A 26666-nucleotide genomic window follows, 5' to 3' on the forward strand; every position below is an offset into this window, starting at 1 on the left:
TGGTCTCCCTCCCTCCGTTGTCACCCAGCCCTGGGGGTGAGGCTCGAGCAGGCTGGAGGTGAGTGCCCACCGCGGCCCAGAGCAGGGGCCCACAGCACGGCTCTGTCCTGAGCACAGCAGAATCGCAGGGAAGCCCCTGTCCCATTGGTTCTGGGCTAGTGGATCTGGGGTACATTTCTAACAAGTCCCCAGCAGCTGGTGGTGCTGGCTGGGTCAGGGGACCACAGCGAGACCTACAAGGTGGCAGGGGTGGCCAGAAGGACAGGGATGTCTTCAGCCTGCCCGCCCAGGCCTCTCCTGTTCACAGCCCCACCAGAACATGTCAGCCTTGCAGCCTGGGGACATTTCTGTGCTCAGGGGCAAGGCCCAGGCTGCTGTTGGCCACACAGGCGTAGACAAGTCCTGGCTCTTTACTGACCCCCTGGTGCCCCTGCGCAGGTCTCACCCAGTGTGGCAGCCCTCTGTACGCAGGAAGAGGGCACTGACCCAGAACCTGACCGCACTGACCCCCCACCTCAGGCTTCCAACCTCCAAAACTGAGACAAACATCCCTGTTTTTTATAAGCCACCCAGTCTCTGGCTCTTGGTTACAGAAGTTTGAAGTGACCAGGAGAGACACAGAGGAGCCTCTTGGGTGCCCAAGGAGACTGCGATTCCCTGGTCTGAACCCAAGACGACACCCTTCATCAGCTGATCAGAGCCCCCCATTTCTGAAACGGTAAGTCTAATGGATGACATCAGCTACCAACATGTGAACACTTGTGAGTCGTTTAGTGCTCTGAGAAACTCCCTGGAAGGACGAGGTAGGTTTTAGCATTATACTATTTTTTATGCCCGAGGAAACTGAGGCACAGCAAGATTTCATTTCCATACTCACAGGTGCCTGCTGTGCAGAGAGCTAAGGAACACTGTCGGGTGAACTGGGTCTGATCTAGTCTAGGGAGGTTCGCAAGGCTGCTTCGAGGGGGAAGCACTGAAACAGATTTGGGTTTGGCAGTGAGGGTGGCGGGCTTGGCCAGCGCCAAGGCCCTGAGGCAGGAGGGAGCAGGAGGAGCTGAGCAGCAGCAAGGAGGCCGCTGAGACTGGAGTCAGAGACGAAGAGGGTGAGGATGGGGCCAAGGGCTGAGCAGGGCAGGGCTGAGCCTGCCAGGCCTGGAGGTGAGAGGGTCCATGGCCCCAGCGCGGACATTGTGGGAGTGGAGGGCAATGTCGGACTTAAACACTAGGACACTAGGACAAAGACAAGAAACGAGGACTATCCCAGACGAGGTCAGATGTCAGTCTGTTTGTTTGTTTGTTCTCTGACCTCTAACACCAAAGACTTCTTGCTGGCTTCCCGAGCTCTCAGGTGTGGCATCACATACCCACCCGGCAGTGGTGGGCCCTGCTCCTCCCTGCAGTTTGGAGACTGTTACCGTCTGCGCCCCCGCGTCACCGCCGCCCGATCGAACCTGCGTTTCCAGCAGCTCCGCGCGCCCTCGCGCCCCTTCCAGGAGCCCCTCCGTGGAGGCAGCCTCTCTGGTTCCCGCTCCGTGGGTCAGTTTCGCTGCAGGCTCCTTCAGCTTTCCGCCAGCCCTGCTTAACCTGGCCCTCGCCCGCTCCGCGCTCCGCCCCGACCCTGCGGGCCAGGGTCCCCACGGCCCCGCACCCTGGCTCCCGCCCCCCCACGAGCTCCAGGCGGCCCTCCCCTCCCGATGCCACGGTTGGCTCAGGCGCGGCTATTCTCCGTCGCCCTCCTCCCCCGCCCCCCAAACGAGCCAACAGCCTCAGTGCAAGCAGCGACGCGCTGGGCAACCCAGGCTGGGGACAAACCGCCGCCGAGACACTGTGTTTGCGGGGCGGCCGCAGGCGTACAGTGGGACCGGAAGTGGCCGCTGCGGCGGGCACCGCGAGTTCGCCGGGCGCGGCCCCAGCCTCGCTCTCCCGGCCGTCCGAAGCTGGGTTCGCATCTCCCAGTGCCGCTCCGGGCTCGGAAGAGCCCAGGTTAAGTCTCGCCGCGGAGGCCACCGGAGCTGCGACTGCGGGGCAGCCTCGAAGCCGCCAGGCCAGCCGGGGCCGCTCGGAGCCTCGCGCTCCCCCGGGGACCCAGAGCGGGCGCCGGCGCAGGGCCCGCACCCACAGACCCGTCCGCGAGGCGCTCGCACACGCCTCCCGGACGCTCACTGCGCAGGCGCCAGCGCCGCAATCTCGGCGGCGCACTGGCTCCTCGCTCGCCCCGCCCCCAGGCCCCGCCCCCCAGGCCCCGCCCCCGTCTTCCCAGCATCCCGGTCTCCCTACGGCGAGCGGCGAGGTCCGATCCCGCCGGGAGCTGGGAGCCAGGACGCAGGGGCGGGGCGGCGCGCTGAGGTCAGCGCGGCGACGGCCGGCCCCGCCGTGGTTGGCTGCGCCCGCGCTGGCCGCGCCCTGGTTGGCTGCGGGCCGCTGGGCTGGGCCGCCGGGTCGCGGCTCGGGTCGCGACTGGGGCGCCGGTCGGGCTCGCGCAGCGCTCGGGTCCGCGTCTCTCCTGGGCGGCGGCGGCGGCGGCGGCGAGGAGGGCGCGGCCGCGGGCGGGGCTGAGGGGCGCAGGCGGGGCCGGCCGCACCGGGCGGCGGCGCTGAGGGGAGGAGACCGGCCCATGGACCCGCGGGGCCCGGCGCCTCAGAAGCTGCGCCGCCGGGACCGAGCTCAAGACGTCGGCCTAGGCCGGGGTGCGACGACGCGGACGGGGCGGCGACGAGGCGCTGCCAGGGCTCGCGGCCGCCGGGTCCCCGCGGGCGCGCCCTGACGGACTGGCCGAGCGGGCGGCGAGAGGCGGTCTCGTGGGGAGCGGGCCGCGCGGCACCATGTCGGCCAAGGTGCGGCTCAAGAAGCTGGAGCAGCTGCTCCTGGACGGGCCGCGGCGCAACGAGAGCGCCCTCAGCGTGGAGACGCTGCTCGACGTGCTCGTCTGCCTGTACACCGAGTGCAGCCACTCGGCCCTGCGCCGCGACAAGTACGTGGCCGAGTTCCTCGAGTGGGGTAAGTGCGCGGCGCCGCCTGCGCCCTGCCTCCTCCTCCGCGCTGCCCTCCGCGCTGCCCTCCGCTTGGTCCCAGCCGCCGCCGGCCCCGCTCCGGTGCCCGCGGTCCCTCCCTGCGCACCGCGGCCTTCGCACGTCCGCGTCCGGGCGTCCCGCCCCCTCATCCTGCCCCTCGGAGCCACATCCCCCGTCGCCCCCACCCCCCACGCCGGGCCCGCGCCCCCGCCGCTTCCTAGACCCACCCTGGGAGCCTGGATATCGTTTCCTGCAGCCCTGCCGGGGATATCCGCCCGCGCCCCGGGGCCCGGGCTCCGCGACCCGCGCCCCGCGCCCCGCGCCCCACCCCCACCCCCAGCCCCACGCCGCTCCGCGGGTCGGCCGCGCGCGCTCTGCGCCCCTGCCTCTCCCGCGCCCCCCGGGCCCCCGCGCGTGTGCGTCCCCTGGTGACAGCCCGTCCGCAGCCCCTTCGCTGCGGCCCCGCCGGGGCAGCGCCGAGGTTCGAAGCCGGGGTTGGAAAGCTCCACGCGAGAGCGAGTTGGCTTGTCCTCCGCGCTCGCCACAGGTCCCTGTCGCGCGCGGGGGCGGCTGCCACCCGGCCTCCGTCCGATCTCTGCGGGCCGTGTCTGCTTCACTCGGGCGTCCGCCCGGCCCCGGGCCCGCTCCGCTCTCAGGCACCCGCTCGCCGCCGCCGCCTGGTGACCCCAGGGGCCGGGGCTCCTCCTTCCGCTGCGCGCGCGTCCTGGCGCGACCCTCGCCCCCTGAAGGCCACCTGCCTGCAGGCCTCCCGCCGGACGCCCTGTCCTCGGGTCGCCGGGGCCGCTGGCGGGGCCCGTGCGGCTGGAACCCGCCATCGCTAACCTTCGGGCCGGTCAGCCGGTGCTTCCAGGGGCAGCGGGTGTGCGGCGGGCGGACCGCGGGGCGCTTGGCCGGGTCTGAGGGTGCCAAGGGAGGCGCCGGCGGCGTTGGGGGAGCGGCCCAGGGGGCGTGCTGCGCCCCGCTTCCGTGGGGACCCCTTCTCTGGGCCGTGCGCTGGAAGCAGGCGGAGGCCCGCTCTCTGGGGTCCCTCGTCTGCGACCTGATCCCCAGCTGAATGATTCACGGCGCCCGCAGCTGGCCTGCGCCTTCCGAGGGCTGTGCCTGCCGATCCCTTCCGCGCGTTCCCCGGAGGCGCCCCTGCGGCCGCGGTGGGTGAGCAGCCGGCCTCGGGCCCGGGGAGGGCCTGTCCGAGGGCTGGGCGCCCTGGGCACCCGGGTCCCGCCGCGGCCCCTCGGCCGCGCCGCAGGTTTGACCTTTCCAGATCCGAACAGGAGCTGTGTGCTGCTAAGGTGGAAACACTTCCAGAACGTTCTCGGAATGTATTCTGCCTCTTCGGAAGTTATAATAAGTAAATCACGTTATCGTAAGAGCTTTCTTTGCCCAGAAGTGTACCCTTGAAGCCACAGAGACGAGGGACGGCCTTACCCGGAAGGTGCGGTCGTGTGAACCGCCGATGCGTGGCAGGGGCGGCTCGTGGCCTCCCGCGCGTCACCTGGGCGCCCGGTGCCCGCGATGTGCCCGCGCCCCGACGTCGTCACCTGGGCGCCGGGTGCCCGCGATGTGCCCGCGCCCCGACGTCGTCGCCTGGGCGCCCGGTGCCCGCGATGTGCCCGCGCCCCGACGTCGTCGCCTGGGCGCCCGGTGCCCGCGATGTGCCCGCGCCCCGACGTCGTCGCCTGGGCGCCCGGTGCCCGCGCGGAGGGGAGGAGGGCCTTTCTGACCGGGTCGCCGTGGAGCAGCTGCTTCTGCTCGGGAGACGTGCTCAGTTCCTGGAGTCAGCCCGTGTGGCGTTGGAACCCTCTGTGTGTTGAGTCCTGTCACGCAGGGGACCCGTCCCTCCCCACCTTCCAACCCTTGCTGGTTGTGTAATGACAACTACGTGGAATTCTGGAAACTTAGTGAGAAAAAAAAAAAAGCCAATTCAGCTCAGATTTTGAGCCTTACTGGGAAACCTTTGGGGGAATTTGGAATGACTGGGGAATAAAAGTTTCTGCGTTTCCAGAGAAGACTGTTTCTGGCGCTAGTTTTCCTAGTTCCGCAGTGGCTGCGCAGGCGGTTGTCCTTAACTGCTCCTTCGGTGCGTTTGTAACAGTTCCGTTAGTTTTCTCTGTGAAACCGTGGACCTTAATTAAAAGTTAGAAGTCCTCTGCTTTGCATGTGCATTGCTTTAAGCTATTTTTTAATGCGGACTTGATACCGTTTGAAGTAGAGCACGTGAAACTGACATTTCAGCGAGTGAACAGAAGGACACCTAACGTGAGGCGGACGGGTTTCCATCCCTGTCCTGTAGGAACCCCGTTACATGTGGTCAGTGTGTGGCATGACCTCAGAGCTATGGCTGGGGGTGCGTCTGGTGGAGCGGCTCTTGGGCGTCGGATGGAGCGCGGCGGCCTCTGCACGGGGCCCCGCGAGGCCTGCAGACGCGGTGGGGGACGGGGGGCGGAGGCACACCTCGGAAGGCGACCTGGGCGTGGGGTTCCCGGTTCCGGGCCCGGGTGTCCGCTCTCACCCTGACGTACTTCCTCTGTAAGGGCTAGAACTGCTCTTCCGAGCCGGCTGTCTGGTTTCCGCCCCGTGGCCCTTCCTGCTCAGGCTCCGCCTCGGATGGGCATTCCCGTGCCTGTGAGTGTGCGGTTGGTTACTCGGCACAGGTGTGGGTGGGTGGCTACCAGGGTCGTGAGTTCAGGCTTCACCGATGGTGCTGAACGCTGGAGACCTGTGTTCACCTTAAGGGTTTATCCAGCTGGGATGTTTGCGTAACATCGGACACTAAAAAAAAAAAAAAGGTTTTTATTTATTTTTAGAGAGAGGGAAAGGGAGGGAGAAAGAGCTACAAACATTGATACATCCATCAGCTGCCTCTTCTATGCTCTCCAGCCCATGGGGGGTGGGCCGGCCTGAGCCTGCCAACCCAGTCGTGTGCCCTGATGGGAATCAAACTGGCGACCTTTCCCTTCCTGAGCCGATGCCCAACCAACTGAGCCACACTGGTCGGGGCATAGGAACACTTTTTTTTTAAATAACAGATTTGAGAAACAGTTCTTTTGAATAATAAGATCTAGATTGTAGGGAGATATTGGAGTTTCATATAAACAGTTAAGGTAGCATAATGTAGATTTTATAATGGCTGTTTGAAATGCAGAGATGTGGAGCACGTGGCATGAGATGAGACCATTGAAACTACCTGACATCACTGCCCTGGCTGTAATTGAGCGCCAGCCTGTGAACCCAAGGGTCCCTGGTTCAATTCCCAGTCACGGCACAGGCCTGGGTTGCAGGACAGGTCCCCAGTTGGGGGCATGTGAGAGGCAATTACACATGGATGTTTCTCCCCCTCTCTTTCTCCCTCTCTTTCCCTCTAAAAATAAATAAGTAAAATATTTAAGAAAACAAAGAGAAGAAACTGCCTTAACTTGACCAAGCAGGCTTTCCTTTTTCTCTCCTAAGTCTCTTTTAATTGACGGCCTTCAAAGTGCACAGCAGTGGCTGCTAAATGCAGACCTTCAGCAGACAACACTGGTCGGCGTGAGGTGCCCTCGCTTTGGGCTGCCACTGTGCGCGACCTGAAAAGGGTGATGTGTGCAGTGCATTGCTCTGCAGGCAGAACGCTCGCATGCACAGGTGCGTGAGGGCGGAAACCTCACCCCGGAGGGTCGGCAGGCAGTGCCCTCTGCCGTTGCCCCGCTTCTGCTGCAGCCCCCGGTGTCCTCAGGAGTCCCCCCTGCCTGCTGGCATGGGTGCAAGGGAGCACCCGGACAAACACGGCTCTTGTTAATTTCAAACTGTGTTAAGTACAGCCAGACTGTTGGATGCTGTTCTTAGTAAAGAGGCAGAGAGTATCTTTTGAGGCTAGTAAGTAAGGATCTTGCTGGAAGATGCCAAAAACGGATTTTTTAGGTTTTTTTCTTTTTTGATCAAAAGAGGATAAAATAAAATTAAAGGAAATTTCAGAAGAATTAAAAAACAATCCTGTATTCACATCACCCTAATCTCCGTAACATAACACTGTTTAGTCACTGTCTTGGGTTTAAGTTTGATTCTTGGATTCTTAGAATGTTCCAGAATGACGGTGTGTGAAAGTTATCTTTTCTTAATACATTATTTTTTTACTGTATCTTTTCCGTTACCATTTATATCCCCATCCCCTCTTCCACCTCCACTCACCCCCTTCCCCCACAATCTAAAGTTACCTTAAATGTGTGTGAGAAGCTCACTTAAATGAAAATGGATCAGGAAGGAAATACTCTTCCCCTGGATGTAAAATCACACGTTTTGACAATGTGAAATACGCACACACACACACACACACAGATTTAAAATCCATCAGAGAAACATTTTTTTATTTTTTAAGATTTTATTTGTTTTGAGAGAAAGGGAAGGAGAAAGAGAGAGAAACATGAATTGGTTGCCTTGGACAGGCCCTGACGGAGATCAGATCTGCAGCCTTCTGCTTTGCAGGATGACGCCCAGCCCACTGAGAAATACCAATCCGGGCGAAAAACAACTTAAAAAAAAAAAAAAAAAAGACAAAGTAGATACTACCTATGAAATAAAAGTTACTCTTGACAGTATGATTTTAGACAATCTGTGTACTGGCAGGTTAAACTTGATTGACAGGTAGGTAATTTGCAACATAATTTTTAGTTTAGAACTTTGCCAAAAAGGTTATTTATGTAATGGAAGCCTTTGGACTTTGTTATCCTTAGGAAAGAATTAGTAAAGAGCGAGTCACATTGAATCATAAATTTCAGTTGAGCTTATCCCATATTGGAGCTTCTTAGAGAAGTGTGGACTGTTTGCAGGTGATTCCGGACGCTGCTGTGAGGGTGACGGTTCCTCTTGCCTCCAGAGTCACAGCAGCAGGGCGTGGGTGGGCGGGAGCCTGAGTGACGGCATGCCCTGCCCTCTGCCCCATCCCCCCTCCCTGGGTCATACCGGGCTGTGGATGTGTTCCCGAATCTTTCGTAAGCTGGCAGCCCTGTAGCCAGGATTTCTATTCTCCGTGGATCATGGTCAGCCCTGGGTCTCCTTGCTGGCATGTGCCTTGAAATACCTTGATTTTAGCTTTTTCTCCCCTTTCTGTAATGCTGGCCTTGGTGAAACTTTCAAGCCCCCAAACCTAAATGAATGCCTTTCTCACAGGAAGCTTTAAATCCCTCTGCCAGGCCAATCTTAAACACTACTTTCTAATTCATCAGCTCCCCCGTTTTAAAAACCTCCACCATGACTTCATGTTCTGTTGCCTTGAAAAAATCAGGTTGAAATACACGGTCCAATGTTGGTATTTAAAATTGACCTAGACCCGAACTGGCGTGGCTAAGTAGAAGGTCGCTGGTTTGTACCTGGTAGGGCACAGGCCTGGGTTGCGGGCAGGTTCCCCATTGTGTGTGCGCAAGAGGCAACCAGTCCTGTTTCAGGTCTCTCACACATTGGTGTTTCTCTCCCCCTCTTTCTCTCTCCCTTCTCCTCTCTATAAAAAGGAATAAATAGACCTAAAAAGACACATCTAATCTTAGTCTGAAGTCGAAATTAACAGCACTTCTGACCATACCCTCTGGGGTGCTTTTCAAAAAAATACTCACATGGCCTTGGCTGCTGTGGCTCCGTGGACTGAGCGCCGGCCTGCGAACTGAAGGGTCGCCGGTTCGATTCCCAGTCAGGGCACAGGCCTGGGTTGCGGGCCAGGGCCCCAGTTGGGGGCGTGTGAGAGGGAACTGATGGATGTATCTCTCCTTCTCTTTCTCCCTCCTTTCCCAAATAAGTAAATAAGTAAATAAAATCTTAAAAACAACAAACTTCTGATTCCTTAAAAAAAAAAAAGAAAAGAAAAACTTTAAAAACCCATGCCATTCTCAGTTATTGTCCATTTCACAGCTCCACCCGCATCCCCTTTCTTAGGGCTTTTTTCTTTCCCTACCACATAATTCTTGTTGATTATATTGCAAGTTAAATTATGCTTTAAAATATTACATTTATCTTAGAAAAATATTCTTTAGTAGAATGAACTTAAAATGTTTTTAAAAATAAAGCCTGGTGCGGAGACCTGCGGCTCTCCCATTTCCATGGGCGGGCCCTGCGGCTGCCCTTGAGAGGGAGTCTCCAGTAGGCCCGCTGGGGTCCAGAGCGCTGGGGCGGCGTTCCCAATGAGGCTCAGGGTGCGCGTCGGCTGCGCGGAACGCCGAGGCCATTAGTCACGCCAGCCCTGCAGCGTGTGTACAGAAACTTTACCAGCTCATAAACCTGTTTTATGACCCAGAAGGAATGCCAGCAGCAGAGGAGCCGGACTCATAACCAGTGCCTGGGCCGTGGAGCAGGTTTTCATGCCCAGATACGCACCCAGGCAGGAGAACTGCCGTGCGGTTTGGGGCAAGAGCTTGTAGCGGCTAGAACGTTGTAAAAGGAAACTGGTTTTTCTTTGCTTTTCTTTTTTTGAAATTATATTTTATTGATTACGCTATTACACTTGTCCCAGTATTTCCCCCTTTGCCGCCCTCCACCCAGCACCCCCACTCCCTCAGGCGGTCCCCCCACCACTGTTCATGTCCGTGGCCCTGCATGTAAAGTTCTTTGGCTGCTCCCTTTCCTGCACTGAACTTGACATCCCCGTGGCTGTTCTGTGACTGCCTGTTTGTGCTTCTTGGTCCCCCCCCTCTTCACCCATCCCCCACGTCCCCTCCCATCTGGCAGCCATCAAAACGCTCTCTGTATCCATGATTCTGTTTCTGTTCCTCTTGTTTGCTTAGTTTGTTTTTTTAGGCTCAGTTGTTGATAGTTTTTATTTTTGTTATTTTTTTTTACCATTTTATTGTTTATAGTTTTGATTTTCTTTTTCTTAAATAAGTCCCTTTAGCATTTCATGTAATAATGGTTTGGTGATGATGAACTCCTATAGCATTTTCTTGTCTGGGAAGCACTTTATCAGCCCTTTGATTTAAACGATAGCCTTGCTGGGTAGAGTAATCCTGGTTGCAGGTCCTTGCTTTTCATCACTTTGAATACTTCTTGCCAGTCCCTTCTTGCCTGCAGAGTTTCTTTTGAGAAATCAGCTGATAGTCCCCTGTAGGTAACTAATTGCTTTTCTCTTGCTACTTATAAGATTCTCTCTTTATCTTTAACCTTTGGCATTTTAATGACAATGTGTCTTGGTGTGGCCCTCGTTGGGTCCAGCTTGTTGGGACTCTGCTTCCTGGACTTGCATGTCTATTTCCTTCACCAAGTTAGGGAAGTTTTCCTTCATTATTTTTTAAAATACATTTCTAATTCCTTGCTCTTTCTCTTCTTCTGGCACCCATGTTATGCAAATGCTGGAATGCTTGAGGTTGTCCCAGAGGCTGCTTATACTTTCCTTATTTTTTTGGATTCTTTTTCTTCTTCTTGTTCTATTGGTTGTTTTTTGCTTCCTTATGTTCTGTGTCATTGATTTGACTCTTGGCCTGATCCACTCTACTGTTGTTTCCTTGTAAATTGTTCTTTATTTCAATTAGTGTATCCTTCGTTTCTGACTGGATATTTTTTATGCTGCTGAGGCCTTCACTAAGTAACTTGAGCATCCTTATAACCAGTGTTTTGAACTCTGCACCTGATAGATTGCTTATCTCCATTTCATTTAGCTTTTTTTTCTGGAGTTTTGATCTGTTCTTTCACTTGGGACATGTTTCTTTGTCTCCTCATTTTGGCAGCCTCCCTGTCTGTTTCTGTGTATTGGGTAGAGCTGCTTTTACTCCGTGTCCTGGTCGTGTGGCCTAATGTAGCAGGTGTCCTGTAGGGTCCAGTGGCACAGCCTCCCCTGTCACCCAAGCTGGGTACTTGAGGTGCACCCTTCATGTGGGCCGAGGACACCCTCCTCCTGTAGTTGAGCCTTGTTTGCTGTGGGCAGGTCAATGGGAGGGATTTACCCAGACCAGTCAGCTGCAAGGACTGGCTGCGACCACTGACCACCAGCCTCTGCCTTCCGTGGAGGATCAGCTGAGCAGGGGCAGGGGGTGGTGCTCCGATGTGGTCTGTAGCTGTGCACTGGGGGCGCTGGCCCTGGGGACCATCTGTGCTTTGCCTGGGGCCACCCTGCCTGAGCTCTAAAGCCATCTGAGATGGCTGGTACTTGTGCTGGGCTTGGAGGTTCCCGGGAGAAGCCAAGCTGTGAATCTAGGCTGACTGCTGCTGGTGCCGGGCCTGGGGCTCACTGAGGCCGGCTGTTGCCTGTCTGATAGGATCTAGGAGGTTGTGAAGCCTGAGCCAAGACCAGCCAGTCATAGGGAAAAGCAGCTTGGATGGGGCCCTAAATTGGGTGGGGTGGGGTCTCTGGGGATCTCCAATTTGGGTCAGACAGTGTGAGCCAGGCTGACGGAGCCTCAGACATGGCACCAGCTTGCCGGCTCTGTGGGAGGAGGGTCTAGAGACGGGACAGTGGCCTCTGCTCACCTTGATGCCGGACACCTCAGTTCCTCCCTGTGTGCCGCTGGGGCCTTTCACGCTGCTACCCCGGTGCTGGAGCTCAGAGGGAGCGAGTCTGTGCAGGTGAGTCCGTGTGTGGGCCTTTAAGGGGAACTGCTTGGGCCTCCAGTTTCTTCCACCGACTCAATCCCCGCTGGTTTTGCAGCCAGAAGTTGTGGGGACTCATCTTCCTGGCACTGGAGCCCTGGGCTGGTGCGGGGCTGGGACTCCTCGCGCCCGAGACCCCCCTCCTGAGTTTTTATCCCCCTCACACGGGTGAGGGACCAGCCTGCTCTGTGTCTGCGCCCCTCCTGCCCGTCTGGATGGACGTGGTTTCTGTAATTCCGTAGTTGTGGGACCTCCATTCAGCCGGATTTCTGACGGTTCTGGGTGGTGGCTGTTCTGTAGTTTTTATGCGGCTGTGTGAAGAGGCGAGCCGTGCCGGCCTGCGCCGCCACCTTGACCAGAAGTCAAGGAAACTCATTTTTCAAAGATGGCTTTGGCCTTGTGTCCTTGTCATGCCCTAAGCTGTCCTCCATTAGATACCATGATGTAGTTGGTGACCCCAGACAGGACAGTGTCACTGTCCTCTTTTGGAGTGGCTTGAATTTTTCATATGTTGATATTCTTTATTTTTGTAATCAGTATTAATAAAACTGATAACAACTGGTAATATTTCCTGCTACAGCTTTTTATTTTTGTTACAGAAAAGTTCAGACGCATGTAAAGGAGGGGAGTGGAATTACGAACCCCCTGCTTCACCGGCTTCCAGGTCGTTTTTGTTCTCCTTTCCCCCGGACGGGGCATTTTGAGGCCGCTCCCGGCCGTCTGTCATCTCATTTGTAAATGATTCTGTGTGTGCGCAGGAAGTAAGGGCGCTCTCCAAGCACTTGGGGGGACAGCATCATGACATGAAAAGGTCACAGTAATTCCTCAGTGCAGACAAGTCGCCACGCTGTAAGTCTCCGCTCTCCTGGCTGTTGTTAGTCGTTGGCCCTCAGGAGCCCTGACAGCGTCTGCACGCGGCCGCCGCCTCTCGGACCCTCTACCCACCAGCCCCCCTTCTGCAGCGTGTTCGTTGGGGGAGCCGGGCCGCTTTCCTGCCCTGCTCGTACCGTTTTACCTTCTCTAGGGTTTTCCTAACTGGACAACTTTGGCTTTTTACAAATCATTCCTGTGCTGTTTGCCCAAGATACTCTTGGGGGAATATGTAGCTGTTGGGAGACGTCACTGTTGTAAAAAATCGGGTGTTTCTTATTTCATTTGAGATGCAGTTTGTGTTTGCTGTTGTGAGGTGTGTTCTCCGTCCGTACATGACTTGCTTAAGGTCCTGAGTGTGTCTGGGCGCCTGCCGGCCAGGAGTGAAATCCACGGTTCCTGTCCCAGCTGGTGGCCTCTGAAGCCCGTGCTGGCAGCGTGCGCTGCTCGGCGTGCCCACGCCGGCCTTCCCGGTCACCCAGCTTGGGCTTTCTGCAGCAGGGGTTCCCCAGGGACGCCTGGGACGGGCGCTCGGTCTCCTGCTCTGGGAGCAGCCCCTGGAGCTTGGGGCTGTCTGTGCGGGCAGAGGGCAGGTGACACCAGGGGCACGCTGGGGAGATGGCAGTGGACGGGGCTTGGGGGATTGTGATGGGAGTTCAGGTCGGGCCTCTTCCGCCCAGCTCCACCAGAGTGCTCTCTGGGTCGGTCCCCAAGGGCTGCGCGTCACCTTGCTGACCCGTGGCCGTAGCCCATAGAGGCTCAGGCGCTGGCCCCGGTTCCGTGGCGTGTGGCCTTGAGAGACACGCAGACTAGGAGGTGGCGGCCGCACTCCCTGTTCTCTTCTCCGGCTGCAGTGGGCGTGGACTGGGGCTGCTGAGGCTCGGAGCTGACCCTGCGCCGGAGGAGGGGGGGTCCCGGGGACCTCCCATGGCCTGCGGCAGCAGAGGGACCAGGAGTGGGGAGGACCTGCCACCGCACCAGCCCCCCGCCCTCGGGGGCTCCGTGATGTGAGGCGAGTTTCGCCTGTGGCCTGCAGGTTGTTCACGGGGACACTTTGGGATTGACGCTGGTGAGGATTCTAAAAGGGGATCCTGTGCTTTCCAGTGTTTCAGCTGCACTTGAGCAAAAGGAGGGCAGCTTTCTCTGCATGGCCGCTCCCACCTCCCCTCTAACCCAGCTCTGCAAGGGCCACCTGGGCAAGGCCCAGGGCGGGGGGTGGCTCCCTGCTGAGGACACCGAGCCGAGGAGCTGGGCGTGGCGTGTACAGAGAACAGCGGGAATGGGTCCCGTCTGTGCGGAAGGCCTGGCAGGTGCAGACTCGGGAGCTGGGCCCTGCCCGGAGTGGTCTCCCCTGGCCCGCGGGTCCATGGAGGTTTGCTGGCTCGTGGACGCTGCAGCTCCGTTGGCCAGTGGGCCTGCTCTCTGACTGTCTTGTGGGGAGAGGACCCGCTTACCGAGCCACGGGAAACTGGGTGACCACGTCCTGCTTGAAACCGGCTTCCTTCCCTTTTGTTACTTCGTGTGTTCTGTGGGCTGACGAGAAGACACCCAGGAAGACGCTCCCCTCCTCCTGTGTGCCTGCATCGTGGTCCTTAGCGTTTCGCTCCCTCTGTGCTGCTGTTTTAGAGAACTGAAAACCGTCTAGCACGGAAGGTCGGCGGTCTTAATTTTTAAAACAAGAGCCTCAAGTGCCCAAGCTGGTCCAGTAGGATAATGTGATGTAGCGTAGAGTGCAGACAGGGTGGCCTCCGGTCTGGACATTTAATTGCTGATGTTCAAATGAGTAGCATTTAAAAGGAGTGTGAAGCCCTTTTCCACATCCAAGCTATTTTTGCTCCTCAAACAACTTCACAAGCCTCTTAAAAAAACCCAGAAACAAAACTAGGTTCTTGAGATACACAGCATTTTAGTGAGGCCCTGTTTCCACCTTGGCCTTGGTGGCAGGGCAGGGCCTTGAACGTGGGCCTTGGGCACCTGGGAGCGCAGCTTTGGGGGCGCCTGCGGGACACAGGTGGAGCCACCCCGGGAGCCGCCCCTTCTGGGTGGGCAGTGAGCGTGTCCCGGGGGCGGCGGGCTGGGTTCCTCTCTCTGTTCAGAGCCACCGCCTTGCCGTCATGAAAGCCTGGGGTTGCTGGAGGGCTGCCGTCATGGAGCCAGTGTTCTTTTCCCTGTCACCCCAGGCTGGCCTCGGGGCTGCCGGCTGGCATGTCTCGGGAGCCTCAGGTCTGGCGTAGGACTGGGTGCTAAAATATTTATATAATTTTGGTAGAAACAGTTTTCTTTTCTTCCAGAGACATTTATTCCCTGAGTAGAAACACAGAGCTCATCACTAGCTACAGTAAAAGCTTGAGGGGATTTTGGATGAGAGCGGGTTCCCCGTAAAGAGCTTAGCATGGTTGGGCCTGCGTCACCCGCTCTTCGTCTCTGGGCGGCTGTTACGAACTTTGATGAAATGGTTTACATACAGGAGGTTTGGGAGCGTTCAGACAGGATTCTACCGGCCTTGGGATGGATGCTAGATTTTTTTTAACCCCTGGCATAAATTTGTTTTTCAAGTGTTTTCAAGTTCAACGTGTTTAGAAATAAATAACAATCCTGTTGGACAAGAGTTCCGCATCCTGTGTTCAGATGGGAGCGTGCGCCACGTGAGCAGGTCATGGCCACGGAGTAGGGTGGGGGTGCGGGGTGGAAAAGCCTTCTTGGAGGCAGGGGGTTTGTTTTCTGCGAACTGGGTCAGTGTCTGAGCGCTCGCAGGGCAGGCCTGGTGGTGAGGCTCGCGGCTGGGCGGGAGTGGCCCTCACCCAGGGCCTGCGTGCCGGTGGCAGAGTGTGGGCAGGGAAGGACGGCGGCGGCCCCGGAGGGTACTGGAGGTGGGGGCTGAGGGCCAGCGGCTGTCCTGGCGGCAGCTGCAGGCAGGTGTGTGTCCTGTGGCCTTGTTCCTGGGGGGGGGAGCAGTCGGGTGGGGGAGCAGAGGGTCTTCCTGTGATGAGCGTGTGATTGCAGCCCGATCCTAATGGCTCTGCGTGTCGACACAGTGCATACTGTGCTCACTTTATGGCCCCTGTCTCACTGGGCCCTCCAGGGCCCCCCAGTCCGGGATCCTCCCTAGTTCACCGATGAAGAAGCGGAGGTCCTCATGCACAGGCGGCCGGCCGAGTGTGGCCCAGGTGCCTGCTCGCAGCCGGTGTGTGCACTGCTTCCCTTCAGTAATTCCTTTAAGGATCACTGACACCTTCTGGATGAATCACGAGTGAGTCACGTACCGAGCGGGCTCTGTTGTGACCCCTCTTCCTCTCCCACATAGACCCCCTTCCTTGAATGGCCGGTATCATTGGGGCACGTATCACAGGTTAGTTGTGCCTGTTTTAAACTTATTATTTTTAAGTGTACAGTTCCTTTTAACATGTTCAGGGTCGTGCAGCCATTACGACTGTCTAATTCCACACCATTTTACCGCCTCTAAAAGAAACTGGTGGTCACTCCCCATGCCCTGCTTCCCCCAGCCCCTGCTCTCTGTCTCTATGGATCTGGTTGTCTGGCCCTTTCATGGAAAGGGAATCCTAACATATGTGTTCTTCCGTGATTGGCTCTTTCACTTGGCATGATGTTTGTAAGACCCATGTTGGTAGCCTGTAGTAGTTTCTTTTCATGGCTTAATAGTACCCCTGTATGGATAGGCCTCACTTCGTTTATCCGCCATCAGCTGACTGACGTCTGAGTTGTTTCTGGCTCCTGGCTGCTGTGGATAATGCCACTGCGGACATTTGTTGCGCATGTTTGTGTAGACGTGTGGTTTTGTTTCTGTTTGGTGTGTGCCTGGGGGTGGGGCTGCTGAGCTGCACGGTAGCTCCGTGTTCAGCGATTGGAGACACTGCCGCTGTCATTTTCTCGTCCTGCCAGGGGTGTGTGGTGGCGTCTGCCTCTGCAGCTCTGGGCCGGCACCTGCCGCCTGTCTCGTGTGCCGGTCGTCGCTGTGCTTCTGGTGTGCGTTCCGTGCCGCCCGTGCCGTGCCGCTGGCCCTCCATGTCATCTGCAGAGAAATGCGTCTTCGGATCCCTTGCCTGTTTCTTCATCGGGTTGTCTTTTTATTAGTGAATCGTGGGAGTTTCAATACGTCTTGGATACGAGTCCCTTATCTAGTGTGTGGATTAGCACATTCCTCGTCGCCTGCAGCTTGTCATCTCGTCGTCTTCGTGCTGTCCTGGGAAGCAAGACGGTTGTAGTTTTGATGAAGTCCGATGAAGTCCGATTTAAAAGTCTTTCTTGCTTGTGGTTTTGGTTTCGTACTTAAGAGTCCCTGGCCTAACCCAAGGTCACAAAAATTTATTTATGCCTGCATATTCTTCTAAGAGTTTTGTAGTTTTAGCTCTTATGTCTCATACATTCCGAGAAAAGTTCTGAATGCTGCGTGAGGTGGGGGCCCATGTGAGTTCTGTGCAGGCTGAGTCCAGGAGTCCCAGCATCGGTTGTGGAAGCGGCGTCTCTCCCCGCTGAGCTGCCTTGGCGTGGTGTCCGTGCGCGCTTGCTACGGGGGGCCACGCCGATCGTGTCTGTTTTCTCCAGCTCCGCACCGTGTCCTGCGAGGCAGCGGTGGTGTGTGCGCCGGAGTCCCTTCTTGCTGCCGGTGGTTCCTGACGCACAAACCCTGCCGGTTGCTTGCGCCCCAGCTAGTGAACAGTTCGGGTGGTAATCGTTCGTTTTTAAAAAGAATTTATTTATTTACTTTTAGAGAGAGGGGAAGGGTGGGAGCAGGAGAGGGAGATATCAGTGTACATTTCTCTAGGCTGCCTCTTATACACCCTCAACCAGGGACCCGGCCTGCAACCCAGGCACGTGCTCTGACTGGGAATCGACCGGCGACCTTTCGGTTTGTGGCTGATGCCCTGCCCAGGTGTGGTGCGAGCCACCCCAGCCTGGGCTGTCATCAGGGTTTGACGGTTATGAATAAGCTGCTGTGCACATCGTTCTTGTCTCTTTGGTACGCAGACAGGGTTCTTGTGCACACATGTCCGCAGGAAGCGTGACAACTACATACTCTGTTCAGAGCCGAGTGGGAGATTGTTCCCTTGGCTGTTACCCGTTTTCAGAGTATTTGAGCGACACAGCACCCCTGTAACTGGGACGGTGCTCACTGTGCTGGCTGCCCTGGGGGGCCCCGCGCTGCAGGTGAGCCCGGCGCAAGGCGGCTGCTGCTCCGCGGAGCAGAGAAAACACAGGTCTGGTAACATTCTGCCTGCTCACCGACAAAGTCAATTCAAGAATGAGAAAAGTCAGTGGAGCTAATTTTTCCTCTGGTTTTTAAAATTGAAATTGAAAAAAATTGTTGAATTTATTGGGGCAACATTGGTTAATAAAATTATATGAGTTTCAAGTGTAAAACTGAAAATGTTTAATGCCATAAGAAATATGAAGAAACATGTGGGAAATAAAGATGACGAACAAGGGAATAAAAATACCAAGCATTTATAAACGTGAACTTGGGTTTGGTGTTTTCTCATTTGCTTATTACTTAAAAGCAGTTAATACTGTCTATGTTGCAGGTTTTAGAGATTATTATGTGGTAGATCTGACACACATGTAGATGTTCAGAGAGTGGCAGTGGGGGTAGACTTACTCTTTTGTCAAATAGTTGGGGTGGAGGGGAGCGAAAGGAATTTAAAGCGCAGTGAGTCCTGACTTCACGTCTGGTGGGTTCTGTGGCTTTAAGCAAAACGACCCGTGACAAAACCAGTTCACTGCAGGCCAGCTGGTAGAACGAGCTGAGGTCCTACAGCGTCTGGTCAGCTCTGTAATGAAACTGTTACTCAAGGGCCTGCAGTGCTAAGTCCAGACCTATTTTCTCGTGGCTCTTAAATGGGACCACGCCATGCATTTGAACTAATCCTAACAGAAAGTTGGTGGACATAATTTGGTTGATAAAAATTCCCCCAAATTACTTCCCTGACCTATGCAGTTCAGTGGGTTGGGCACCCACCTGCAGAGCAAAAGGTCGCCGGTTCGATTCCCTTCCCGGTCAGGGCACAGGCCTGGGTTGCGGGTTCTGTCAGCGGTTGGGTGAGTGTAAGAGGCAGCCCGTCAATGTCTCTCTCCCTCTCTTCCTCCCTCCCTCCTCTCCTCTTAATAAATAAATAAATAAATAAATAAATAAACAAACAAATAAATAAATAAATAAAAGCTTTAGAAAAATAAACCCCCCCCAGGTGACTGATTCCTGAAACTCAGTTGCCTTCCTTGAATGTATTAATTGGCTGGTGCTTTGCAAAGGTCTGTCTCCTGTTTCATTCCCACCTCCTGCCGAGTTGCCGTATCCCTTCCAGGTTACGTTGTATCGGGGCCCTTTGGTGCAGCCTGGGATTCACGGCTTCTTGCCACGTGCTAGCACGGCTCAGACTCAGAGTTGGGGAGCTCTGGTGGGAGCGACGGGGTGTGGACGTTCCCGCCCTTGCCGCGCCGCCTGGCTGTAAGGGTGGAGAGCGAGCCGCATCTCTTTAGGGCGGCCCTGGCTCTGTGTGGGGGCGGGTTCCGGCTTCTTCCGGGACCTTGCGTCCTGCTGCGGCCCCGCGCTGAGCTCCCTCGCCCTGCCCCCTTGCTAGTGATGGGCCGGGTGTCCCGCTCTCTGTGCTGGTCACACGGGTCCTGCCCCGCTGGCCGCGGGCGCCATCCGTAGCCAGGAGTGCCCAGCACAGGGGACTGCTTCTCGTCTTGAATGTAACCAAGCAGAATGCTGAGGGTGAAACGGGTCAGTTGCTGAGGTCCTTGGACATCCAGCTGAGACGTAGAAAACCACCTCTGGAGCAGCTGTGGTGCTTACTGTGCTGCGGACCTTAGCAAAGGCCCTGCTCGGTCCCCGTAGTGGGTCTTCACTCCTTTTTTAAGAACCCATTTGTTGAAATTTTTTTTAGCAGCAAAACTCTTCAGAGTCTCCTGTTCTTACTGTCTCCATGCTCCTCTTCTCCCTTTCTCAGGCTCAGTCTGATCAGACGTTCATCCCCCCATCTGTCGCTCAAAACTGCTGCTTTGGCCAAGGCCACTGTGGTATCCACAGGGCAAAGCCCCACCGCAGTCATCAGTCCTGGCTGCGTGCGCTGGAGCTCGGCCCGGTCCTAGGCTCCGCTGGTTCCTTGTCTCCTCACAGCCGCCTCGGGCCCTGCTGACTCCCCGGGTCCCCCCGGGCTGTGACTGATGGCGCTGCATGCGCACTGCCCCGGACCCGCCGCTGGAGCCCGCGCTCGCACCCCCAGCTGCCTCCTCGATGTCTGCCCCACCCCTGCTTCCCACCTCGCATGTCGGGGAGACGCACACAAGCTGCCGTGTGGTTCGGCTTTTTCTGAGTTAAATTTTGTAATGGGGTGCATTAGAGGGCAACAGAAGCCTGGAACGTGGTTTTCTTGTGTCTGTCTTGGCAAGTGTGATCTCAGGAGCAGGACAGGAGCGTAGATGACCTCGTAGGGGAAGACGGCTGGAGGGGGCCCCGCCGGTGAGGCCCTCGTGCTCCCTGAGCCGGTGGCGGGGCCACGCTTTTCCACACTGTGTTACCCAAGACCGCAGAAAGGTGAGCCGGCAAGCCTGACCTGTCCCCAGAAATCCGACCCCGGTGCCCTGGAAAGACAGGCCTCAGACGTGGGCTCAGCCTTGTGGTCAGGAAGCTGCGTGCGGTTTTCTTATGTATAAAACGGGGACCGAGCCCCCCTGCAGGACAGGGCATTCGCGCGGACTTGGGGCTGCCACTCATGGCCGCTCAGCCGCTGCACTGCTTTCAGAGCGGGTGCACGAGGACGTGGTCTGAACGGGGTCAGGGCCTTGTGCTCTGCGTGGATATCACCTCGTGCCTCTCATTTAAATGGAGTCAAGAGAGTAAAAGTTTTCTGTCGAAAATTCTACTTACTGTAGAAAAAAACCCCGAATCTTTCTAAAGGTTTTTACCCCATTTCCCCCGAAGCAGCAGGGCGCCCTCTCTGCTGGGCCCTCCCAGGTGCCCCGGGGACTGGGTGCCCACAGCAGCCTCCAGGCCTGGCCTGCGGTGGAGGTTTCACTTCAGTTGACCTTCCTGTTTTACATTCATAAGGAAATCCTTAAACTGGACGTCATGGAAGCAAAGTAGCCACGCGTCTCGAAATGTGAAGGTCATTGGAAGGGCCCGAGTGCTCTTGTTCCTTCCACGGGCTCCGCCGCTCTCTGATGTGTGACGGCTGTCGGCGGAAGTGCCAGTTTAAGTTGGAGATCAGTGACGTGTGCTCTTGGGGGTGGGGTGCCGACTGAAGTTTGCAGGTACCTTTCCTGCTGCCCTGGCCTGGCAGGTGCAGGAGCCTCACTGGGGCGGCCCTGCTGTGTGGGGTGTGCTCGGGGCTGTGTTCTGCCCTCCTGCAAAGAGGCCGTAGCCAGGCTGCGCGCAGCCTTGGGCGCTTAGTTTGTGTGGCCTGCCCGGGAGAACTTGTGTGGAGCAAGTGGCCGTCCTGCTTGGTAATTCAGCAGCTTCTAGGATAATTTTGGTGGTACAGTTTACCCGCTTGTTGTGAAATGTGACACGTGCGTGATGTTACAACGACCAGTGAGGATGCGGAATGTTCCCCCAGCGAGAACGGCAGCAGGCCCATTTAATGAGAACTGAGCACGCGCTGCCCAGTGCTGCCTGTGTGTGGGCACCGCCCGCCTCGCTGCTCCCAGGGACTTCCCGGGGAGCAGGTGGGAGCCCGCCCGGAGGGGCCCGGGAGACCTCGGGGGTCTGTGCGGGCTCAGGGCCCTGTGGTGTTTGCGTTGGATACCGGCCCTGCCGTTTGCCTGGCCACGAGGGCGTGCCTCTTACTTAGTAATGGCACGGTGCTCTCGGGGAGCTCCAGCCGGCCCCCATTTGAGAACCAGTATTCATTCTGTACCTGGATTGTCTCTTTCTTAAGTTTAGAAGGTACATATGTGGGATGCTTCTCGTGGAGAAATGGCTTGGGAGAGGCTGTCTCACGGGCAAGCTGCAGAGCTCAGTGCGGTCTGCTCTGTGCCCTCACTGCATTTGTGTGACTTGTACGTGTGACTCCTCGGGCTCTGTCCCTCGGGTCATCCAGCGCACACTTTTTTTTTTTTAAATGCAAACATACTTTTATTTACATCAGCAGGGAGCTGACTTTAGAAAAGAGGCCTGTGTTGTGAAGGTGACTGACTTTGCTGAGGCTCTTGCTGTGACACAGGAGTCCCAGAGACAGTGTCAAGCAGAGACTCATGGCCAGGGGGCAGGAAGGTGGACATTTCTAGCGGCCACAGGACGTCATTACAGTCATGACAAAGCATGATGGACCAAGTGGGCAGCACTGAGATCCGTCAGTGAACTAGAGGAAGCAAAGGTCGGAGCGAGGTTAGCCGAGGCGGGCAGATGGCCTTCCTGTGACAGCAGCCTGTTGGAATGAGGTCTTTCCTGGTGCAGCCTTCCCCGCCCTGGCTTCTCAGGTGTTCATGGACTCAGTCCGAGGCCTGTCTTCTGAGTCAGAGTGTTAGTAAAGGGCTTCCTTTCAGTCCTCCGGAATCTTAAATTACAGTCAGTGAAAAGGTAATGTTAGTGCACTTCCTTTATTTTTATGTTTTAAAGATTTTGTTTGTTTATCTTTAGAGGGGAAGGGAGGGACAAAGAGAGTGGGAGAAACACCACTCAGTCACCTCTCTCACGCACGCTGACCGTGGCTCGACCTGCAGCCCAGGCCTGTTCCTGACTGGGGATCCAGCCGGTGACCTTGGGCTTTGCGGAGCGGCGCTGGGCCGGCTGGGCCACACTGGTCAGGGCTGTTTGGTCACTCTCTGTGGTGGTGTGGTGTGCGGCCTCTGCGGAAGCACTCTGGTTGCAGAGCTGCATTTGGGGGTTCTGGCCTTCTTGGAAGATTCAGCTTTCTTAAATAGTGGTTCCTAATGAGAAGGATTTGTGACTGAGGGCCTGGGAAAGAGAGTGTTCTGCATTTAACAGAAACCTTAGTTATAAAATAAACAAAACCCACCTCGTATAATTTAAGCACATTTCTCGGAAACTCCATGAGAGCTGCTGATCTCCTGTGGTGCAGCAGCAGGCTGACCGGGGAGGACGGAGAGCTCCTTCCAGGGTGAGACCCTGGTGCCCAGTGGTGTCGACCTTGTGTCCGTCCTACTTGATTGTTTTGTCGGAGTCCACACCTCTGGTCCTTGGAGCGCTCCCTGGCCCCTTCCCTGGACACAGATCAGATACGTAGCACAGGGCCACGATCCTGGCCGCTAGCCTCAGGCCTCCCCAGTGACCACCCTGCCAGTCGCAGGGCTCATGCTTGGGCGGCAGCCAGTCCCCGTCCTGTTGTTTCGTGACAGGTCTCGAGCAGCCTTCCGAGGAGTGGAGACCCACGGGCGGTCTGTTCACTGGGAGGGAGATCTGTTCCTCGTCTTCCCTGCGCAGGACTTGGCCTTTGGAGCACCATTTCTTCTTAGTTCTTTAGAGGACAGTGTTGGGTTGTGGAGGAAGGACGAGATTAGGAGACATTTCTCCTAATAAAAGTTTAGCTGTCGGATTTCCAGTCAAGATGGAGGTGCAGGTGGACACGCTTCACCTCCTCACGCAACCACAGAGAGAGTTACAGCCAGATCTCAAAAAAAAATAATACCCAGAACTGTCAGGAAATCGAGCTGTATGGAAGTCTGACAACCAAGGATTTAAAGAAGCCACATTCATCCAGATGGACAGGAAGGGTGGAGTTGCAGAGACCGGGCGGAGAGGCGATGTGGCTCAGACAATCAGTGGTGGCAGTGGCACGGACGGTCCCACATTCATGTGTGGAGGATCAAAATTGGGACGGATACCCTGGGAGCAAGCAATCCTATCCCCAGGCCAGACCGCACAACGCAGGGTTCCAGCACTGGGAAGGTAAACCCCATCACCTCTGGCTCTAAAAACCAGTGGGCTTGGGGCAGCGGAAGAAATAGTCACATTTTAGCTGCTTAAAGGACCTGCATGGTCTTAGAAAGTAGGCAAACCCCAGGGCAGCAACTGGAAGGGTGCCAATTGCATACAGGAAGTGGGTGAAATGTTTTTTGGAAATAGGTGAGTGCCGGGCAAATCTGCAAAAGTCAGGCAGTGACATTTCCCCCTCTCTGAGCCCCCCCAGCACACAGCCACAAAGCTGTGAAATGGGTGGTCCCACCCTGGCAATCACCTAAGGCCCCGCCCCACACAATGTACAGCTGCCTTTGCTACACAGGCCCCACCCGCTACTAAGATAGGGAATAAAAGCAGCTCCACCTAATACACAGAAACACACACAGAGGGGCTGCCAAGTTGAGGAGACAGAGAAACATGGCCCAAATGAAAGAACAGAACAAAACCTCAGAAAAAGAAGCAAAATGGAGATGAGGAACCTATTAGATGCAGAGTTCAAAACACTGATGATCAGGATGCTCAGAGAAATGATTGAGTATTGCCACAAAATAAAGGAAAGTGAAGGTTATACAAAGTGAAATGAAGAAAAATATTCACGAAACCAACAGTGGCGGGAAAGAAGCCAGGATTCAAATCAATAATTTGGAACATAAGGAAGAAATAAACAGTCAACCAGTACAGAAAAAGAAACAAGAAGGCAAAAAAACGAGGAGAGGCTTGGGAACCCCTGGGACAACGTTAAACACGCCAATATCCGAATCATAGGGGTGTCAGAAGGAGAAGAGGAAGAGCAAGAAACTGAAAATTTATGTGAAAAAATAATGAAAGGAAACTTCCCTAATTTGGCGAAGTAAATAGACATACAAGTCCGGGAAGCACAGAGAGGCCCTAACAAACTAGACCCAAAGAGGACCACACCAAGACACATCATCATTAAAATGCCAAAGGTTCAAGATAAAGGGAGAATCTTAAAAGCAGCAAGAGAGAAGCAGAGAGTTACCTACAAAGGGATGCTTATAAGACTATCAGCTCATTTCTCAGAAGACACTATGCAAGCAAGAAGGGACTGGCAAGAAGTATTCAAGGAGATGAAAAGCAAGGACCTACAACCAAGATTACTCTACCCAGCAAAGCTAGCATTTGGAATGGAAGGGCAGATGAAGTGCTTCCCAGAGAAGGTAAAGCTGAAGGAGCTTATCATCACCAAGCCATTACTGTATGAAATGTCAAAGGGACTTACTTAGGAAAAAGAAGATCAAAACTATGAACATTAAAATGACAACAAACTCACAACTATCAACAACTGAATCTAAAAAACAAAAACAAAATCCAACTAAGCAAACCAGAACAGGAACAGAATCCTAGGTGTGGGGATCATCTGGAGGGTTATCAGCTGGGAGGTGGGAGGGGGAGAAATAGGGAAGTGGTGCAGGGACTAAGAAGCATAATCGGTTGGTACAAAATAGACTGGGGAGTTAAAAATAATATAGGAAAGGGTGAAGCCAAAGAACTTACATGCACGCCCCATGGACATGAACTAAGGGGGTGGGATTGCTGGAGGGAAGGGGGGTACTGAGAGGAGGCGGGCAAGGGGAAAAATTGGGACAACTGTAACAGTAAATCAATAATCAATAAAATGCACTCTTAAAAAGAAGTTTAGCTGTGTAAGGGCTAAAGCTTTATTCAGTGTTTTTTGGTGGAAAGTGTCCCAAGGTGTTGAACATGCTTTCTTGCCTTAGTAAGCTCGCAAGCGCCCCCTGTGGGAAGGCCGCCTCTGCTGACAGCCGGTCCTTGGGCGCGGCCGTTCGGTCGCTGTGCTTCCTGGGCCCGTCTTTGTGCTGGGGCCGTGGGAAGCATGGTGCCCCGGGCACAGCTGGGCCCTGCAGGGAGGGTGCTGAGCAGGTGCGGCGCGAGTCTGCTGCCGGAGGCCCACGGGGCGCCCACCCGGTCAGAGGCCTCTTGCCAGGGGCCACAGGATGAGGAATAGCGGGGGGCCACGGGGGTCCCGGGCCGAGGGCTCTGCTCAGGAAGACCTGGGTCGAGTGAGGGCTGGGCAGCTGGAAGCCCCCAGTTCGGGCGGGAGTGAGGGGTGGGGGCGAAGTGGGGTGGGACACGGGGCGAGCCTTGTGAGCACTTAGGTTCCGCCCAGCGCCACGGGAAGCCAGTGAGGAGCCCAGCAGGGAAGGGCCGCGAGGGCCGGAGCGGAGGAGAGCGGGTGCAGGAGCGCGGTGGCCGGGGCGGCCCTCTCTCTTTAGAAGTAAGTAAATAAAATGTTTTAGGAAAGGAAACCAAACTTATAGAAGTTACAAATGACAGTACAAAGACCTCCTCCCCCAGCTGCTGGAGAGTAAGTTGCTGGCACCATATCCGTCATCCTTGATTTCAGTGTCACAGAACTGGCGGTGCCCACTCTGATCCCTGGACTTCTGCTGTGTCTGCTGGACCGCACTGTGACGTCCCTGTTCCCGTGTGCTCCGGAGTGTTCCTGTTGGGACGCGCTGGAGACTGTGACCATCCTCTTTCTCACCGGGGTTTAATTGGCTGACGTGTTCACGTCCCTGGGCTCCTGGCTCCCCGTTTTCCTGGACGGGCTGCAGTCTGTGGCGGTCAGTGTTCACTGGGGCTCTGAGTGCACTCGCTTTCCAGCACGAGGCTCCCCTTGCACGTTCCCGACCCAGCTCTGGGGCCGACTGCGGAGGCCTGCGTGCTCTGCGACAGTGGGGTTTCCCACCACGGCCCGACATCGGATGGGCTTGCGGTCGGGCTGTGGCTACGTCCGGGCCCTGTCCCTGGGCAGAGCTGCCCTCTGTGTGGACACACTGCTCTGTCTGGTTCTTACGTTCGCACACATCCACACCGAGTCCACGCTGACGCCCGCAGTTCTGGCTGAGTGTTGGAGGGTCCCCTCTCCCTTACCTGGGGCTCCTGCCTCTGACAGCCGGGGGCCCGGCCTCCAGTCCTGTCTACTTACTGGATTGACCCTCCTGCAGGGGACAAGCCCCGCCCCCACCCTCACCCTGTGCCCCAGTGCAACGTTTTCCTCACCCCAGCAGACCGTCCCCCAGGGCTCTGACCCCTGCTCCCTGTTGGACGCCACCTGAGTGGGGTGTTGAGGGGAGTGAAGGGGCCTGAAGGAGGGAGAAGGAACTTGGGGTTTCCTGCTTGTTCCTTCTTCCTTTGAGGGACACGCTAGCCGCCACCCTCATGGCAGCGAAATGTTTTCCAGTGGTGGGTGGCTGACCCCGCTTGGATGGTCCCGCCACCTGCAGGGAACCGGCACCTGCTGGCCAGCGCTCCCTCCTCCTGGCCTGCGGGGCCTGGCTTTGTGCCTGGAAGCCCCGGCGGCCGCA

General features: G+C 56.3%; 1 protein-coding gene across 2 annotated transcripts in view; it reads left to right on the plus strand.

Annotated features, from left to right (window-relative positions):
- The first annotated feature begins 2571 nt into the window (after positions 1 to 2571).
- Positions 2572 to 26666, plus strand: part of CDC42BPB (CDC42 binding protein kinase beta) — an 81179-nt gene continuing 57084 nt past the window's right edge. For both annotated transcript variants that reach the window (XM_090265616.1, XM_090265617.1), the window contains exon 1: positions 2572 to 2997. In XM_090265616.1, coding sequence (XP_090121742.1) covers positions 2823 to 2997 — 175 coding nt within the window. In that variant the 5' untranslated portion in view covers positions 2572 to 2822. The remainder of the gene's footprint in view (positions 2998 to 26666) is intronic.

Source organism: Furipterus horrens, unplaced genomic scaffold, assembly GCF_987537825.1.
Source record: "Furipterus horrens unplaced genomic scaffold, mFurHor1.1.pri manual_scaffold_21, whole genome shotgun sequence".
NCBI lineage: Eukaryota > Metazoa > Chordata > Mammalia > Chiroptera > Furipteridae > Furipterus > Furipterus horrens.